The following is a 19,502-nucleotide window of genomic DNA, read 5'->3' as shown; positions in this document are numbered from 1 at the left end:
TAGAAACAAATTATCTAATGTTTGCTGGAGGCCAGGGACACACCTCATTTTGGGCCAAGGCACAGACAAACACCTCAAACTAAAAGTAAAAAATTACTTTTCCCCAAGACCCACCTCTCAGCTGAGACTACAGCAGTTTAGGGAAAACTACTTCTGCAGAAACATGGGGGATTTTAAAATAATTCCACCTGAAGGTCCTTACTATTCATCCAAATACTTATGGTTGTTCTAATACATAAGGTATAATTAATTTTATCAGAAAAAGACCAAGAAGAATATCCAACAATTTCATAAAATAATCTGAAATCATCACTTCAATATTATTTATTATTTTTAAGAAAGGCAGTTAAAGGAACACTGTCAAAGAAAATTAATTTAGTAACATGAAACATTACAGGTTACTATTTCCAGTATACCAGGAAAAATTGGAATGTTTAATTTTTCACATTTTGTTTTTTTCCTAAATAAGGATATGTGAGAAAAGTAGCTTCTCCAAAACATGGTATTAAGTGTCTATATCACTGCAAATATCAGATTAATATCAGGGGTGCCTCTATTCTTCATATAAAGCAACTATGATTTATCAAAATATAAGAGGTTTAATTCACACAGGAATATTTTGCTTACCCCACCCACAGCTTTCAGTCTGATTTGACAGGAGACACAGCAATTGTGTTCTAACATTTCAAGTGTGGCAGGTATTGAAGTCCAAGTAACACTCACCATTAAGTCCTCAAGACAAATTCAGGAAAGCATAACCATTTTCTATTAGTATGTGAAAAATTACTATCAGTTTCCTAAATTCAATTTGCAGTTGTACTTTTCCTACTCCAGATTTACTTCTGTATAACCAGAATTAAATTTCACCTAAGCTGTTCTATTTCAATAAACATTAATTTTATGCATTAAACCCTTTGATTTTAACAGTGCTGCAAAGTTAGAGGCAATCTCAAACAACATTAAGGTCCTTTCCTTTCAGCAGGAATCAATACATCACCTGAATATTTATTAGAAAGAGGCTGCAGACGTGTACCCAAGGCCTTAGAGGTACTGCAACTGAACATCATTATTTACCATGATTAAATACAAAGACTTGGTCAATCCAGCATTGATTCATGTGCACAGAGGGTCTAATCCCAGTCTGTCATGGGTTTGTTAGGTACCTATAGCCTAGCTGTTTCTTCCCTCTTTGCCTTTAGGTTCTAACACACAAAATGAGCATAGCAGTACAAACTGCCAAAATGATCTGACAAATCCAGAGGGGAAACTCACTGCTACTTCAGCAAGCAGTTTACAATATCTGTCTACAAGGTACACAGCACTACATGAGGTAGACAGGAAAGGCAATTTCTCCTTCACTTCTGAAGAACCAGTTAAACGTTATATTAATAAAATGTAACATAATGAAATGTTAAACCAGCCTGGATGAAATATAACATACCCAATTAACTAGTACATATGCAAGTCAATTAAGCAAAACTTCTGTCAGCAATCACAGATCTTCTACACCCTGCCTCAACATAAATTCAAACAGCACAAATATTACAGGCTGGGACACATCATCTCATCTGCATCATATGCCCCACTTAGGCTTCATGAGAAATGAAGCAGCAAGGTGTTATCTGAGTGTTTCTTTCAAAGTCAGCTTGCAAGATTACCCAGGAATCATCTACAGAGAAGTCATAACATGGTATTTAAGTCAATACATGATTCTTAAAGGCAAAAAAACAGAAACAAGGGCCACTGTTACCATACAAAGAAATTAAGAGCCCCGTGGAGATCACTGCCAGTACTCTTGTAAGCTTGTTCCCCCCTTAAAAACCATCTACATTACACTAACTGTGACATACTGACATGTGCTTTTAGACTTTAAGGATAGACATAGTCCACTTACGAATTTTTGCATTATTACAGAAATAATTAATCATAACACCCATGTTTTCCAACAGTTTAAACACAATTCTACAACCACAAATACAACATAATCTCTTAATCAGAAAGAGGCTTTGGACAGTAGCCAGTTTCATAACTGAGCTAGCAGTTGATTATAAATCTGACATCTTGAAGCAACCCTGAAGCAAAGCAGATAACCTCTTTTTCAAACAAACCTTCCATGCCACATTCCCCCACAAATCATCAGGAAAGAAATAACTGAATCCTCAGACAATCACTTTTGTGAGCTGGAGTGCACAAAGGTGTGATTGTATGTAAGAAAAATGTCCCAGCTCAGGCATGTAGTCAGCCCTGTAATTTATATAATTAGCAATATCACAAAGGCTTGCATGGTGACTTACCAGCTGAAACAAAGCCTACAGAAAAAAATTAGTTAGTTCATCTCCTAGATGGAGTAAAAAATTAATAAAGTTATATGTTCACAAAACAATGTAGTATTTCACTACAAGAAAATCAGTATCTTATTTCTCTGAACTAGGGAAAACATTTATCATAATTTCAAGCTATAGTAACGATTAATTCCCTTTTACAAAAGCAAAGGTGGTACTGCAAATAACAGTAAGTCTACCTGGGAAGACAGTTTGTATTTCAGTTTTGTTCTGTCAAATATAATTACAGAAGAAATGCAGCAGAAAGTACCTTAAAAATATATCAGATCAAGTCAGCACACATACAAGTAAAAGAACAATCTTAGAGAAAATCTGACCCCTTAAAAAGGGGTTGGTGTGAAGGCTCAGCAGTGCAAGGACAGAGCAGCTCCCCATTTTCACCAGGACAACTTGGATTGCCAATTCTGAGAGTACACTGACACCTTTACCAAACGGGAGCCAAATGGCTCTGACAGTGCCATTCACATTCACCAAAGGGATACAACAGTGGAGATTAAGGCCCTGAAATTTCTGAATTTCACTGGGTGGCAGGGAGGAGAATCTGGCCAGAAAGATCTGATGACTATAGCAGAAAAGCCTGTACTTTCAACAAACTGCATTACAAAGTTCCCATGCTCTGAACCCATTTACCTACGGTATGAATAGGGCCACGATACAGGAGTTATTCATAATATTAAACTAATTAAAGCATATCCAAATCTACAATACCCAGCAGGACAGAAAACCACCGTATGCTTGTTCCACACCCTGCCTAACATGGCCTTGTACCGCTTAGCTCTCCCAACATAGATGAACAAAGTAAGCTCTATAGAGACTACAAGGGCTATATCTTAAAAGCCTGCATGGAGTTACAGTTAAGAAGCAACAGATGGAAAGAAATACTGTTCTAGTTTCACATCAATCTCTCACATTCCCCAAGAACAACTTAACCCAAGGTGGCATCCCTTTAGGTTGGAGCATAACATGTATGACAAGTCGTGTATGCAGCACTCCTCTAGCTGAGTGTGGGAAAAACAAGAAGTTGTATAAAACAGCAAAGATGATAAACTCCTTCTCCAAGCATATGCTTCATACATCTGCTAAAGGTTTACAAGATCTACAGCAAACCAGATTCCTGCACAGCATCACAAGAAAGCCAGAGGAGCAATGCTCTTTCCCTGAGTAGGCTATAAGAGTCCTCAAGTTGTTCCCAGAATTATCTGCTTCCCAGGTTTTGACTTAATTAGAGCAGTTCATTACCACACAAAGCAAATCCTTCAAAATGTTAAAAGCAAAAAAGAGTGAATCATTGCTGATTCTGCCTTTTTTCTTTTTAATCTCTTTTACAAGCTTCTCAATTGTTACAGCCCTAAAAGAATGAAAAGACAGTATCATCAAGCTTTTTTCCATCTGCAGGTCAAAGCTTGCAACACACATAGCACAGCCCAGTGACTAAAGCCACTATCTGTGATGGAGGCATCCTGGCTCCCACTGGTGTGTCAGGCACTGCCTTGCTGAATGAGGTTGGGCTGGTCCTGTAACCTCTCCACCTACCAACTGGGTTTACTGAATTTTCTCTCCCTTGAGCTCAACTCTACAACTGCCTCTGCCCTTGACTTCCAAGTTTCTGCTCCTGTATGATGCTGTAACTCTGCTGGTCTCAAATGGCTTTAGGAACAGCAGCATATCTGTTCAGCTTGCATATTTAGTTAACAAGTTTATAGCCATGTAATTCAAAGTAATTAACCTCTTTGCTTATGCTTGTTTAATGCAATAAAAGCAAAATAAAGCTTTGTTAACAAGACCAAAAGATATATAGTAAGCAGGAAGTGAGGGCATTCACCAATTCAGCTGATTTTGTAACAGTCTGTTACAAGGATTTACTTTTCCTTTGAAATACTGTATTCTGATTTTACTTAAAATCCATCTCCAACTGAATAAACTAAAGCTAAGCCCCATTGGATCCAATTTGTACAGGTCAAATCCACCTATATTCACCTCTTAGGCTGTATCAGATGTTTTTCAATCAAGGCAAAGCCTAAATCAGCTGAAAAGCAGCACAAGGTTTGCCAGTATGCCAAATCACTGAACCAAACAAATCTATATGCAGACAAGTTCCCATGGGCCATGCTCTACAGTGGGCTGACAGGATCAGCTCATAAGGAGTGCAAGCCACCAAGTCTGCATTCTCTGACTGTTCTCCGAAGAGCACTTTTCCCACATTCTACACCTAGAGGAGATCTTGCACGAGAAAAACTTAACGTGCAAATTGCCTAATACAGCATTTTTACTGTCAAACTTTACTCTCCTGTACAGATTAGTTCTGGAATTTCCTTTAAAACAGAAAGTAATTAAAAAATATACCAACGGCAGGACCTGCACCAAAACAAAGCTATATGAACTGAAGTCTGCTGTATTATTTTTGTGGTGGTCCCTATTGAGGAAGTGATTAACACCAACGTAAGACTTCTTCTTCCACACAAAAGCAGGCATATGACAGCATCGACACCACACCTTGGCCCTGTCCCTCGCCCCCCGCCGCCTGCTTGCGTTTCGCCCGGGGGCGCGGCGGCGGCAGCCCCGGGGAGGGGCAACCCCGATCGGGCTTCTCGCCCTACAGCAGTCCTGGGGCGGCCCACCTACCGGATCCCGAGGCGAAACGGAACGGGACGGAAGGAGAAAGAAAAGCGTCTACCCGCTTCCCATATCCCCCTTCACAGGAGCGAGGGTCGGAGCAGAAAGGCCTCTTTTTTCCATCCCTTCCCTCTTCTGGGCTGGCCTGCAGCCAGGCGCCTCGGAGCTGTCATTCTGGGGAACGGGCAACCGCTCTGCCGGAGCCAGGCCGAAGCCTGGGAACCCGCCGGTCGCCCCACAGCAGCCCCAGGGCCCCTCAAGCTGCCGCCCCCCGACTCCAAACCAGCCCCGTTCCCACTGCTCCACGCTGCCTTCACCCTTCCACCCGCCACGGCCGCGCTCGGATCCAGCCCTCCCACCTGCCGCTGCCCCCGCCTCACCTCCTTCAGCTGCTCCATCTCGGTACGGATGGTCTCGTATTCCAGCTCCAGCTCCTCATACTGCTGCTTCAACTGCTGCTTCTCCTCCAGTACTGCCAGCCCGTACTCCGCCGCCTGGATCTTCTCCCGGGTGGTCTCGCCCAGCTCCTGGAAGAGACGCTTGATCTCGCTTCGCAGCCACTCGGGCTCCGACTCCATCACCAGCCGGGCGTACTCCTCCTCCTCCATGGCCAGCGACATGCTGGCGGAGGGGCCGCCGGCGCCGAGGCGGTTGGGCGAAGGGGTGAACGCGCAGCCCTCCTAATCTAAGTTTACCACTCCTAACAGCGGCACGGCTCGCAGGCGGCCACGGCAGGGCCCGCTCGGGCCGCCATCGACGGGCCAGGCGTGCGCTGCTCCGGCTGCGGATCCTCCCTGGATCCCGCCCGCCGCCGCGCTCGCCGCAAACGCCGAGCGCAGTGAAATCATTCAAAAGGCACGGCCGGGCCGGCGCCCCGCGGCACGCTGGGAGCGGGAGTCCTCGGTGCTCGCCGCGCCGCGCGCCGCGCGGCTCGCTGGACTGCAGCTCCCGGCAAGCATCGCGGCAAACGAGGGTGGTGGCGGGCGTGGAGGAGCGCGACCTCAGCCGGGCGACGTGGGGTAGCGCGACGGCGAGAGCGTAGGGCCGGCGGTGCCCGGGTGCGGCCTGGCCCGACGGCGAACGCACCCCAGGACCCCCCCAGTGACCCCGGATACAAATTCGGGCATAGGCCCCCGGGACCACGGGCACACATCCCGTCCACACACCCCATGTGCACACCCTGGCGGCCCGGACCACGCTCAGGAGGGCTTTCGAGGCGGGTTTGAGAAAGCATCGGGGTCGGCAGGGTATGAAAGATGTGGCCCGTGCACCAGAGTGTGTGTGTGGGGGAGATGTTCCGGTGCGGCGGGCGGTGCCACAGCAGCACGGAGAGGACAGAGGGTCACAGGGGAAGGCTGGTACCAGCCCAACACCATACCGAGAGCTTCCAGCATCTCACTGTTCCCGGTGTTCTGCATCTAGAGGTGGAATACCTGCTACAAGGTGTTCTCTGCTCACCGACAGGGACCAAACCACGTCCCCCGAGTCATCCTGAGGATAACCAAGGCCACGGGACAAGGTGTTCCCCTATGGCTGAGCTACCTGATGAAAGGAGGGATAGGTCGCATCAAGAGCCAATTGCCGTGACCAGCCATGGGACAGTGATACTTGGGCAGCTGTACTGTGCTGCCTGAAAAGGATTTGCCAGCTTGTGAAAAAAATGCCATCAGTCTTTGCCCCAGGTTACACCCATTGGGCACATTTGGTGGCAAAAGCACAGGGATTGGGACAGTCATTGGGGCACCACGGGAAGAACTAATTTCTAAAGCATAGTGATGACTGAACAGAGACAAACCTCTACTAGTTAGACCATTGCAATTCCTAAGCAGCCCCATAAAGGTGGGGTGTGTGTGTCCCTGTGGGGTGGGGAGATGCTTCACTCCCATGGTCAGGAGCCCTACAGCTTAATCATCCTTTCATACAGCAAGTGCGGCTTGGACTTTCTTCCAGTGTCAAAAACAATCAGTAATGAACTGGTGAGCAAATAGCAAGCATAATAAAAACAATTACGTGTTTGAGCACTCCACAAGGTCTCAAACATGAAGCAACATATTTACTCACAGCTGCAGGGTTTTTTCAAGCTACTTTGAACTTCTGCCTGCGCACTTACCCCTTTAATAAGCTGTGTCTTGGCTGAATGCTGCCTGTTAGTCCTGAAGCTGCCTTAGTCAATTTTTCTTCAGGGTCCTGACACTGCCTGGACCCAGGGAGCTGTGCATCAAGTGCAGGTATGCGTTTGCCCTCTGAGCACTGATGTGACACTCAGTCACCCAGACCTTAGAAGCAGCAAATCAATGTCCTCAGCCTAGAGTGTGCATGTGAAATTCCTTTAGTTTTTTACTTTCAGAATTCTCAGTAGAAGGCATTTTCACTCTTGTGTGCCTCTGTACCATCATGACTGTCACAGAATATTTTTAGGGGTTTAAACATTATGATTCTTTGATAAAGATAAGGGAGGAAAATAACAGCATTACCTCTCCTCCACACTCTGTTTTTCAGTATTAGGATTTCTTCATGGCCTTTTATGTTTTTCTTCTGTCTGTCCAAGCAGGTAGAATTGCTAGTCGCACCATTCACAACTGATTCATCATTAAGATATTTTTAATAATAAATACTGGCTTATTTTCTTTCACCTCATACTTTCTGAACCTTCATTCCAGGTTTTCTCTGCAACTCTGGGCTCAAGCACATTAGCTACCCTTCAATGCTCCTCCCTCTCCTAAACAGAAACCTGCATGTAATGACTTGCTCTCAGGACACAGAGCTTCAGTTCACATCCTGAATATTTCTGGGATTACAAGTGAATTGTGAGATCTGACTAGTTTGAGCGACTAATAGAGATGAGCTGATCAACTCATCATAGCACAAGGGACTTTGCTGGGTAATTTGTTTTCTAGGTCATATCTAGAATTATTGCTTTTTTCTAGGTTTCAAACTTTATTATTTTATAAACTGCCCAACATGCAAAGGCAGAAATTATAAATACTGCAATAGCTAATTTGGAAGCATTCCTGCCCGCTTTCAGAAAACTGGAGTCACTTGTCAAAGTTAAGGCTCCCATCATCCTTCAAGGTAATGATGCAGGATAATAAAAGCTTGTATAATGGGTGGAGGAGTACAACCTGGCTAGTGCCCATTACCTGCTCCTGAGCACAGCCAGAGACCATTGCCCATTTCCCCAGGTCTCTGTTCCCAAACTGCATCAATGCAAAGGCTTAGCTGGGACCTCACTGATTCAAGGTGTCATGGCCAAGTGTACTTTGGTGATATAGACTTACATGACACCTGGAAATTGTTGCTCTTCTTTTTCATGTTGACATTTTAAAGCTATCCACTGAGAACAAAGTGGTAGAATTATACGAGAACCATCTTGAATGCTAAAATAAATTTGGGCAGTGTTTCTTATTGTGGAAATTAACCTGCAGAAAAATTTTTCCCTAGTGGAAAAGTCATAGCAAAGGCAAAGCCCTGCAATGCTAGTTTTATTTAACCTCAGTCCAAATCCTAAAGCAGGTAGGCACTATAATCCAATGCTGGAAAACATTCAGGTATCTGAATGTGTAAACCAGTCTAACCTGTGCTTAAAATTGGGGTCACTTCAGACAGGAAACTCCTTTTAGATGTCTTTCTTTTCATACATTACTTTCGATAAGTTCAAGTGTACCACAGTTAGGGTGGTACAGCACATCATAATTTCAATCTTCTTTTATCCACTGCATTTGTGTACAGCTTAGCTATAGCAAACACCAGAACAATAAAGTCTTTAAGGTGGCCCTGAAACAGCCATAAGAAACACTAACAAGCTGTTCCAAATTTCTCCTCTTATTTTCTACAGAAAAAAAAAAAAAAACAACTTTAGGCATAAGACTTTGGGACTGCTTAAATGTTTGGTAAAGGTATGGTGAAAATGAACTTAAAATCCTCTAGACTGTTCAGTATATGTAGCCTATGTCAGATAAAAAAACCCCATTATTTTTCAAAGTATTAAAACTAATTCTGGAGGGAAAAAAAAGGAGCTGCATGATCACCTTGGAAATACCCAAAGGGGGTTTTAGGAGAATAAAAGTTTTTTCCTTATCTTTTACACAACAAGTAAATTCCAGAGAAATAGTCTGTCAGCACCAATATACTTAATGAAGATTGGTATAATGAGTTGAATGCTCTTTCCCTGTTTATCACAGCTATGAGGATTAACATTTAACATACTGTTGTTTAGTACAGTATGTATTTCTCTTTGGTTGAAGTCTTTATACACAGATTGTCAAAATAATTTTTTTAAGAACCCCAAAATACAAAAAAAAAAAAAAAAAACCTAAAATAAAAATCCACCCTGCCAAAAAAACAAGTAGCTTGAAGGAAACAAGATCCTAATACCGAAAGGGAGCTGATATCTCCATCCTCAGGCTATTATCACAGGGACTCTGATTGTTGACTTAAGGTGACCTGTCATCTACAACAAAATTTCCAAGCAAAGAGCTGAATCAACTGATGAATTAGCACAAATGCTCAGATCGCTCTGGCTGGCGAGAGAGGGAGAAATGAGAGAGGAAAAAAAGAGAGAGATATCTTCAGATTTCAGCTTTACTCTGGTATTCAAGTCCATCTGTGTTGCCCTCAAAATTATGGTTGCTAGAGCTATTACTGCCTTCAGTTTTGCTCGCTGCCAGTTGAAATGCTACTCTTCCCATCACAGACAGCAATTGCTCTTGCCAACAGCATGAGAAATGAAAAGCAACTTCCAGGTGGCACACTGTCACCTCCAGTGGCAAGAGCCCTTGGTCCCAGACTTCCATGGCAGAACTGCTGTCTTCCATCCATCTCTCTGCCATTCTACATGAAGCTGCCTTTAGGTCTGGGGAAAAATACCTTTAAATCATCAGACACAGTGCACTTCCACAAGCACAGATTCACAGGAACTGCAGTCCCAGTACAGACTGTTGTGAGTGGGTAGCAAAAGTGAAGCTGAAATAAGCTATAGTCAGGGAAACATTCCAAGAGAGCTGTATGGACCATGGACATGGGTTGGAACTGGTGGAAGGTGATGTGGTCTATGGGGCTGAATGATTCTAGCTGCCAGGTAAAATAAGCATGCTGCTGGTTCAGACACATGGGCTGAGCAGAAAAAAACCCCAAAACAATACAAAACAACACAAAACAAAACCACCAGAGAAAAAGGGCTAAACTGAGGTAATAATAGCAATGGTAAAATAGTAATGGTAAAAAGGATTAATAGGATCCACAGGGATTCCTAGCCCTTCTTTCTCTGGTATGTGTGATGATTGTCTGTTAAATTGCTGTGGCCTTGAACATAGAGTTTAAGAGCTTCTTATTTTACTTTCAGGAAAGCACAAGAGCAGTTAGGGGTCAAGCTGGCTGTAGTAATTTGCTGGATGCTTTTAGCATGTTTACCCCAGTTTCTATACTGGTGGGAGAAATAGGAAGAGTGTCTATTTAGTCACTATTAGAGAGAAGTTTATCTCGTGTCCAATTTTGAGATGATTATTAAAATTCAAAGCATGTTTACAGAAGCAAAAATCTGGAAAAAGTCATTTTGCAGCATGACTGGAACAGTTCCTGCATCTTTTCCCAGTTACTCAGTTCTGGGATCATGGTGCAGGCAGCTCATGGGAACAACAAGCATCAGCCCTGCAGCTCTTAGAGAGATTTCAAGAGGACAAGAAATAACAAAATAGAGAAGGCAATAAAGAGATGTGTAATTAGCCAAGGATGGGTGTGCTTCCAAAATTCAGGCCAGAATTTACTAAATTCAGATTATTTATAGGAAAAAAATGACAGAGAGATGGCTCTCTCTCCTTATCTAAATATGTTTGCTCCAAACAGAAAGTACCTTAGGAAGAATAATTTAGGTTTCTCTGTTATAAATTGTGGATGCAAATGCACTTTCCACTGTGCTGAACTGCTGTGGAAAGCATGGAAGGAAAGGTGGTAATTCATTTTTGCAGACCAGTAAGAAGGTAGGCATTGCTGAAGAATGTGATGGAGAAATTGCTGAAGACGGAAAAGTTTAACAAGCATGTCTGAAGAAACTTGCATCAGGTGAAAAGCTTAACACCTTGCTGGCAGAGATGTGCGTGGTATCTCTCCCATATGAGGAGGGGTCACCTACATCCTTCCAGGTGCTCTGAAAAACCATATCAGGTTATTTGACCAGAGCATGCAAAATGAGGGAGGAGATTAACCCCTCTCCATTTGCTTTAGCTCCTTCTCTCTAAAATGGGGCTCCAAATATCCCATCCCTCCACAGGCCTGAAAAAAGATGCTGTGAAACCTGTGTTGTGTGCCATAACCAGAAGGATTTGGTAATTTTTAACAGTTATCATGGATGCAGGAAGTAAGACTTGAGTTGCCCGCTAAGAGTGAAAAGAAGGTAATTTATTAACCACTTTGTCATGATTGCTCTTTGCTGCTTGACTTGGATGAGCTGAAGGAAGTCTTGAAAGAACATTTATTCCAAGAAAGGTTACCAAAGCTGACAGTCTTTGTCTGCATTGTAACTTCCACTGGAACATTGAGAGAGGGATCTAGACTGTATATACAGTCCTGGGATCAGGAGGTTTTTAATGGCTAATGCATTTTCTGCAGATGTATGAAGTGTCATCTGACATATGTATACTCCACATGGATTTTATTTCCCAGTAACTGGATAGGCTGCTGTGCTTCTTGGAAAGTATGTGCCTTGATTGGAAAGTATTGGGGTCTTCAATGCCTTTAAGGGGGAATAGAAAACTTGGATCTATAGCAGAGATATCACCGTTGTGGGCTTAATTAGGCATTAACAACTTACACGGGAAAGCATTTTCTGGGGATTAGTGATCATCTGGGAGAAACCAATGGCCTAAGAAACCCTGATAATTAGTGTATAGGCCTTGTTCTTACTAAAGGTCATCAGTAGGGCTGTAGGGTATGGCTGGATCGGAGTTTAAATATCCATTCAAAGGTGCCTTCTGACCCCTGAGAAGTTTGTCCCTGGTTTACAGCCAGCTGCAAATAAACTGGTACTGATGAGAAGGTTTTGAAGCATTCAGAGATCATGTTTGAATGAGGGATAAAAGGTTCATAGATCAGGTAAGCTTTAATCTCTTCAGTTTATAATATCCATCAATTAATTTATTTTACAATAAAGGCTTTACCCTGGAGCTCATTAGAAGCAGTTTTGATGGTGTCAGTCCCCAAAGATGATAGTACCTTGGTGTCTCAGATGTCTGCCTGGCATACCCACTAGCAAGAAATGTTTCTCAGAAGAAGTGGGAATTGCAGGATAACGCATCCAAACAGGGAGATTTTATTGCTTTGGTATGAAATTTGGAAGTTTAAATTTTCAGGAATTTTTTACACACACTTTGTATTCATACACATAGGTATGTGCATACAGAAAGAGAGAAGGAGGGAAACTATGTGATGACAATGAGGTCCACAGAGCTCTAATCATTCTGGACCAAGTGGTTGGATTATTTCACCATGTCATGTCTCTTTGGCTCCTCAAGACAGGTGATGGAGCATGGCTTTGGGTTTTTAGGCAGGCCTGACAGTTGCAAATATCTTCCGGTTTTTTTGCCTTTATCTTGAAATCTGGAGCTGAGGCGAGAAATGCCTTGGGTTCATCCCCGGCTCTTCAGTGATGAGGATGACTGAGGGCTGGATCTGGGGACACGCGGAATCGGCGGGAAGCTACAGCGAGTGCTTGGAAGTGCAGGCCTGGCTTTAGATAGGGCTGAGGGCAGGGACTGGGGGTCCGGGTAAGCCCCATCACCCCGCCGTGCTTGCCCCATGCCCGCCTGGTGACCGGTGAGGTAGGAGGAGCACGAATGGCATTGGCGAACAGGCTGTGGCATAGCCAATGTAAGTGTGAGGCGGGGGGAGCAGCGTTGCCGGGGATCTACCGGGCACCAGGTGACGTCAGGTGCAGTACAGGTCACCATAGGCAGCTTGCTCAGGCGCAGTCCAGCAGGGACCCTGCTGGCTCCAGGCAACTGAGCAGAGATGGTGCCCAAGCAGCCTGTGGTGAAGACCCTGGGGAAGCAGCTGTCCTGCAGTAGCCCATGAAGGTCCACACCTGCAGAGATCCACCTGCAGCGTTTGGAGGAGTCCAATGCCGTAGAAGGTGGGTGTACCTGAGAGAGACTGTGACCCTATGGAGACACTGTCCTGGAGCAGGTTCCTGGAAGAACTTGTGACCCTGAGTGGAATCCACACTGGAGCAGCCCTGTTCCTGAAGGAGTGACCCCATAGAAAGGACCCATGCTGGAGCAGTTTGTGCAGAACTGCAGCCCATGAAAAGGACTAATGCTGTCAACATTTCTGGAAGACTGTCTCCTGTGAGTGGGACTACACACTGGAGCAGAATGAGGAGGAAGAAACAATGGACAATACAAAATGAACTGATGACAATCCTCATTCCACATCCTGCTGTGGGGTGTGTTGCTCAGAGTCTCCCAGAGCCTCTGGGCATGGGAGCATGGCTCTTTCATGGCTGTCAGGCATTGTGGAAGGGTGACAATCCCCCATCCTTCCAGCTTTTACAGAGACAGAAAGCAAGCATGGGGGCAGGAGTCAGATGTGGAGGAGATCCTGATCTAAAACCATTCTGGACTAAGGGTGAGATCGGCCCTGGAGGTGGAGCAGTTCAATGTGCTCCAAATGTGTCAGGGATGTTAGCAGAGTTACTTGGTTCCTCCCTTCCCTTCTCTCCCCAGTGAAAGAGCTCACATCTCTCCATCTCTCCCTGATTTGTGGCCTGCTCCATCCCACATCTCACTCAGCAACCCCACCATGGTTTGGCCTCGGGTTGTAACTGCCCTGTCAGGAACAGACACTGGTCATGGAGAGATGTGGGAGAGACTGTTATAGGACGGGCTTCTCCTGACATGCCAGGTGGAGTCCAACCAGAGCCCAGGAAAAGGAAGAGTCTCTGGCTGCAATATGGAGTCTCTGTAGTGTGCTAAGGAGTTTCCTGAGAAAATCTCCTGAGGGGAAAGAAGGGTGAGAGACCCAGGAGCCATATGTAGCAGAAGAAGTTTGTAGCTGTTTAATGTGGTGGTTTTCCAGAACAAAACCATGTCGGTGCTGATGAGTCAGGGGTGGGACATGAAGTAAGAACAGAGAGCAAGCAGCTGTTGCTGTGTGGGCAACCAGGCCTCAAATGATGAATTCCTGTGTCTCCCATGTAGCCATGTTGCCTTTCCTGCAAAGGATATGTGTGAGCTGTGGTGACAGTCAGAGAGTTCACCCCTACAGAGCTGCTGCAACCCCTGGACCAACCCACATGCCCATAAATCTTACAGCAGGTGATGGGAGGGAGAGCTCACCTGCACTTCCTCCACCAAAATCCCCCAGCAAAGGCTGTGGCCACAAGAAGTAGTACCGCAATGGTGATGCTGATGGTTGGAGCTGCACTGTGGTTTACTGGGACAGGGAGAGAAGAGGGCGACTGTGTGAGGGTGGCAGTGACAGTCAGGAGCTGCCCCTCACAGGGCCAGTGGCTGCTATCTGCAGCCTGCACCCCATCCCCCATGGGTGGCACCTACCCCATGGGATGAGAAGGCTGCGGGTGCCCAGGCTGTGGTGTCGCACACGGCAGACATAGCTGTGCCCGTCACGGGGGGCCACGGCCAGGACGCTGCGGAGCTGGTAGGTGAGGTCAGCGTTGGGCAGGATGGTGCTGGTGTTGAGTGCTGGGCCTGGAGGCACCTCCTGGCCATCCCGCAGCCAGGCCACGCTGATGGGATGGGGATAGAAGCCAGTGACATGGCAAACAAGCAGCAGCTGGTCTAGGCTGGGGGTGCGGGCAAAGACTGTGGCCACAGGCAGCTCTGGGGAATGAGAGCAAAGGGATGGGGTAAGCATTCGTGAGGCACGACTGGGCCCCAGTGTGGGGGGGCTTTGGGGTGGCTGTGGCAGAGTCAGTGTGTTCTCACCTTGTCTCTCTAGAATTTCCTTCCCATACCTCTTCAGGGTGAGGAAGTTGCTCTGGCATATCCAGATAGAGAGAAGGTACCCCAGGAGTATTCTGAGAGACTTCTGACTGTTGAGGCTCTTGCTGACCAGTTCTGCCACCTGGGATGGCTGCCGGGCCTCCCAGCCCTGTTTATCTACCTGAAAAGCTATGAGGTCTCTGCCATCCCAGCCAACATTCAGGAAGCCCTGGCTTGTTGTATTGGGGTACAGCACACAGCCTGCACGGAACTGAACCACCAATGGGTCTGTCAATGGCAAAGACAATGGAGAGGTCCCATGAGTGTGTGAAACGTGGGTGGCATGAGGTGGGATGTGTCTGAGAGTACATACAGGGATGGAGTGGAAAGCAGGGTGCAATGGGCAGTAGGGCGTAAGGCCATGCTTCAGGAGACCCCAGACACCCTGCAAGCCCTCAGGCCCCTTGGAAGAATGGAGTGGATACCGGTGTGGGATGCTTGCTTAAAAAGAATTCTGTCCCCCAAAGTATTTGCCCCCAGTTTTCTCTTTCATGATCTTTGCTGTGTCAATCCTTCAGCTCCAGTAAATTTGGTGGCAGCTCCCTGACATATAGAGGGGTTCCTTGTGCCAGATGGCAGAAGCCCCAAGGGGTATTTTTGGTCTGCTGCCCTACCCACTCCTGCTAGTCATATGCCTCAGCAGCTGCAGTGTTTCAGGAGCTGTTGCACCCTGCGAGACCAGCCCCCCCCCCCCCCCCCCCCCAAATGCCATCCTGGTGGGGAGGAGGCCACAGCCAAAACCTGGGGAGAAGGACTAGGGCTGTGGCTGGGCTCGTTTCTGTACTCACAGTGCTGTTTTGTCTGCTGAACTGTGTCATGCACAAATCGGATCATATTGCGCAGAGCAATTTTGTACTGGGACATAATCTTTTCCCCATTGTCTTCATCTGCAGCCTGGCTGACCCAGGGCCAGCGGAAGTGGATGCTCCAGTTAGCCGGATCCAGTGCTAGGATGGCTATGTCCCTTACAAGTGCCACACATGACACCTCAGCAGAGCTGATGTTGGCAAAGACACTAGTCAGGAGGTACTGGATAACCTGTGGCTCTGCTAGGAGAGAGGATGGAGAAAGGAAAGGGTGCAGGAAGGAGATGAGTGGAGGTGCTAAAGGGGAAACATGAAGTGGAGGTGCTGGAGGGGGAACAGGGGATTCAGACTAGATAATAGGAAAGAAATTTTTTAAGTGAGGGGTAGTGAGACAATGGTACATGTTACCCAGACATATGGTGGATGTCCCATCCCTGGATACATTCAAGGCCAGGTTGTTGGGGCTCTGAGCAGCGAAGGTGTCCCTGTCCATGGCAGAAGGGTTGGACTAAATGGCCTTTCAAGGTCCTTTTCACCCCAAATCACTCTGCGCCTCTATGATTCTATGCTCTTCATCCTGCTCAGGGTTGCTTTCCTGTCTGAACTTCCTCTGACTTCACTGCTCTTTTTCCTTCTCTATTTTACTTTCAGCAAAGTGGTTGTTTCCTGCAGAGGATTTTAGGCATTTTGTCCCCTCCCTTCCATGCCTCCCTCCTGGCCACAGCTGCTGTCTGACTGTGCAGAGCAGATGAAGGGGCACCTTGCTGCTCATTTGGGGTGATGTTTCCCCCCAGGAGAAGCACCTGTGTCAGGACCTGTATCTGCCAAAGATCTCGACATGGTACAGAGGATATGGAGGATGGCTGATAGGAAAGGGTATTTTGTCCAGGTTTGGGGCTCCCTGACAGGGCCAAGACACCAGCCCAGCCCAGAGATCAGTCCTGACGTTTTGTGTCTGATGCTGCCTGCCCCTGAAGCATAAGGTCTCACAGGGCTGTGGTAAAACTCTCTGTGTGACAGCAGTGCCTAAAAAAACCTCTGGCAGGTGCAGCTCCCTAACGAACGAGAGGCTGCTGGAAGAGGCCCTCAGCACCATGTGGAGCTGAGATCTGCCTGGCGCCCGTGGGCTCCCTGCAGGGGAAGGACATCTTGCAGGGTAACTCAACACCCAAGGCCTGGCTGGGGACCACTGTTGTCTCTTCCGCTTGTGTGCCCAAGGCTCTGTGTTGGAGCTGGTGATGCAGGAAAAGAGAGGGTGGGCCGGGACAAAGCATGTTTGAGTGGTGCACAATGGGACATGGCCCTCTGATGCTGGGAATCATCCATGCCCCCATATGGCACAGTAGCCTGGCCATGCCTCCCCTGAGCAAAACTTGTGGGGTCCTCTGACAGGGTGGGGGGGGGGGGGGGAGGTAAGAGCTGTTGAGGTGAGCCAGGGCTCCCACTTACCTTCTGAGTCTGCCCACATCCCAGGAAGGAGGATCGGGAGAAAGAGGAAGAGGAGGAGATGAGGGGGCTGCATGGTACATGCAGCAATGCTGCAGAAGCAGCAGCAGTGACTGTGGGAGGAGGAAGAACTTGTGGGAACCTAAGCTTTCAACCCAGCCCAGCAGTCACTGCGGTGGCTCTCTGCCAATTGGAGAATCAATGTATCAAGGGAAGGGCCCAGAGGTCTCAAGCTGAAGGCTGGGAAGGTGTGCGATGGACAAAACCTGAAAGGTCTTGAGCATGAAGTGCCCTGACAGGCTGGGGCTGGGAAAAGCCCAGCCAGAAGGAGAAGGCAGGGAAAGAGAGACCCAGGAAACAGCCCTAGGAAAAAAGATATTCAAGTATCTATGCTGGGTTTTCCTGACTCCCCCTCCCCACCAATATTACATTGTCCTATCCCTGTTCTTGTGGGATGCATCAGCACCAATGCAGCTGACAATGGCTTTTGGATTTCAGACCTGACTGGAGAAAGATGGTTGCTGCCTTCTCAACCCCTGCATAGGGAGAAGGGATACCCAGCCTCCCACTCCTGGCACCTCCAGCTCAGTCTGCTCCTGCATCACTTGCCTAATTCTGGGGAGGAGGCAACAAGCTGTTCCACCTAGACTAAAGCTGTAGGACACTGCTGGGGAGCCCCAGCTCTGCTATAAACCCCTGGGGATGGGCCTAGCAACTCCCCTTTCCTTCCCACCAGCTTTGATGAGGAATCTGCTCCCCCTCCCCAAGAGCCCCTTGTGCATGGGAACAGAAATGGTGGGAGCCATCCCCCTGCTCTCTCTTCACTGGCACCAGTGTCCAGTGCTGGAGGGATCATGGGGGTGACCAGAGTCAGCCTCTCCCCACAAAGTCCCCAGTCGACTGCTCCTCCCCAACTCCTCCCTTCAACATGAAGTTTCTCTTCCCTTTTTATGGGTAGTGCCTGCACTGGGGGCGAAGGCAGAACCAAAACCACAACCAAGGGCAAGTTTGAGGGGTGCACCTTGGTAGCGTCCAAACAGTGAATACTTTTGTTTCCATGGAGCTGTCCCAGAGAGAAGTAGGGATGCTGTGACAGCCTGGTAGGCCCAGAAATGACTCCAACTTCCCCAGCAGCATGACGGAGGGGATGTCCAGCTATGCCACCACAAGGTCCACATCCCTTCCACTAGTCCTAGACCCAGAGGAGACTGTTTGGCTGTAAGGATGGCAAAGCGCAGCCATGGGGCAGCCAGGGAGGGAAGAGACAAGGGGGCTTTTGTCTCTGCAGTCCTGTGAGGTGATCACTTGTCCCCATGGTCTCCCCTGAGACGACTGCTGGTCACTTCTTGCTGAGCAGCTGAGAGGCCATTCGCAGCCCCCTGTCCTGTGCAGCCCTCCCTCCTGTGAGTTGTCCGAGTTGCTCACAGGACAGGAGCAGGCATCTGGCTTGTGTGGGTGGTCACAATGTGTTCAGCCCCCTTGGAAATTCCTCCAGATGTCTCCCACTGCCTCAGTGGGTCTGCTTTAAAGTTCTGCTTTAACCCTTCCACTTCTCTATTGAATGCACTTCTCATGTTTGGAGTTTTTTTCCACTTCCTTTTTTGCTCACAACTTTTTCCTCCTTCATTTTGTCACTTCTCTGGTCTGAAAATGACCCAAGGAGACAGAGGGCTGTTGGTCCACACAGACCATTGGTCCTCAGAGTCCTCTCAAGTGGCCATGGTCCTCCAAGTCAACCCCAGATTACCACTGGTCCCCACAGTTTCCTCAGGTGACATTGGTCCTTACAGTCCTGTCAAGTGATTGCTGGTCCTCACTTCCCCCCTGCCCTAGAGCACTATAGGACTTTAAAGTTCTCATGTTGCCACTGGTCCTCAAAGACCCCACAGGTGACATTGGTCCTTGCAATCTCCCTTAAAGTGAAGTCTGTAACCCACCCCCAAGCTGTGCCTTGAGTGAGTTGGAGTGGAGTGGACAGGGAAGCAGTGCCTCTGGGTGCCATACTGGGTGGGTGAGCAGCAGTGACTGCTGCACTGGGCTGTGATGAGGTGCCTTAAGAACCCTCTAAAAATGGTGGGTGGAGTGTGTTATTGTGAGGTCTCTTAAGGGATGTGAGCAAACACTTGCAGACACCCCCCTGGTACAAGGTGTTTGTGGGTGTGGTACTACAGGGTCTCTTGGAAGATCATTCACATGAACAACTTTCCTCAACAGGTTTCCTCACTGGCTGCACCTGATCTCCAGGTCTGCCCGGTACTGTGAGTGCTGCAGGATGTTCCACTCTGCTTGGGAGAGGAATTGCC

General features: G+C 47.3%; 2 protein-coding genes across 7 annotated transcripts in view; both read right to left on the bottom strand.

Annotated features, from left to right (window-relative positions):
* Positions 1-5,791, bottom strand: part of BICD2 (BICD cargo adaptor 2) — a 55,092-nt gene extending 49,301 nt beyond the window's left edge. For all 5 annotated transcript variants that reach the window (XM_068201413.1, XM_068201416.1, XM_068201414.1 and 2 more), the window contains exon 1: positions 5,336-5,791. In XM_068201413.1, coding sequence (XP_068057514.1) covers positions 5,336-5,575 — 240 coding nt within the window. In that variant the 5' untranslated portion in view covers positions 5,576-5,791. The remainder of the gene's footprint in view (positions 1-5,335) is intronic.
* Positions 5,792-13,981: 8,190 nt separating this feature from the next.
* LOC137480421 (antigen-presenting glycoprotein CD1d-like) lies at positions 13,982-17,359 on the bottom strand. Of its 2 annotated transcripts, none has more exons than XM_068201411.1 (6): positions 17,203-17,359; positions 15,736-15,993; positions 14,891-15,175; positions 14,501-14,785; positions 14,282-14,378; positions 13,982-14,157 (listed from the first exon to the last, which is right to left on the bottom strand). In XM_068201411.1, the coding sequence occupies exons 1-6, from the start codon at positions 17,273-17,275 to the stop codon at positions 14,112-14,114; spliced, it is 1,044 nt and encodes a 347-aa protein (XP_068057512.1). In that variant the 5' UTR covers positions 17,276-17,359; the 3' UTR covers positions 13,982-14,111. The 2 variants fall into 2 exon arrangements, with proteins under 2 accessions (XP_068057512.1, XP_068057511.1); XM_068201410.1 differs by having other exon boundaries at positions 15,736-15,996; positions 17,203-17,354.
* Between the last annotated feature and the right edge of the window lie 2,143 nt (positions 17,360-19,502).

This window comes from Anomalospiza imberbis, chromosome 11 (assembly GCF_031753505.1).
Source record: "Anomalospiza imberbis isolate Cuckoo-Finch-1a 21T00152 chromosome 11, ASM3175350v1, whole genome shotgun sequence".
Classification (NCBI taxonomy): domain Eukaryota; kingdom Metazoa; phylum Chordata; class Aves; order Passeriformes; family Viduidae; genus Anomalospiza; species Anomalospiza imberbis.
The sequence above is the reverse complement of the archived record's forward strand: the minus strand, read 5'-3'. Positions and strand labels throughout refer to the sequence as shown.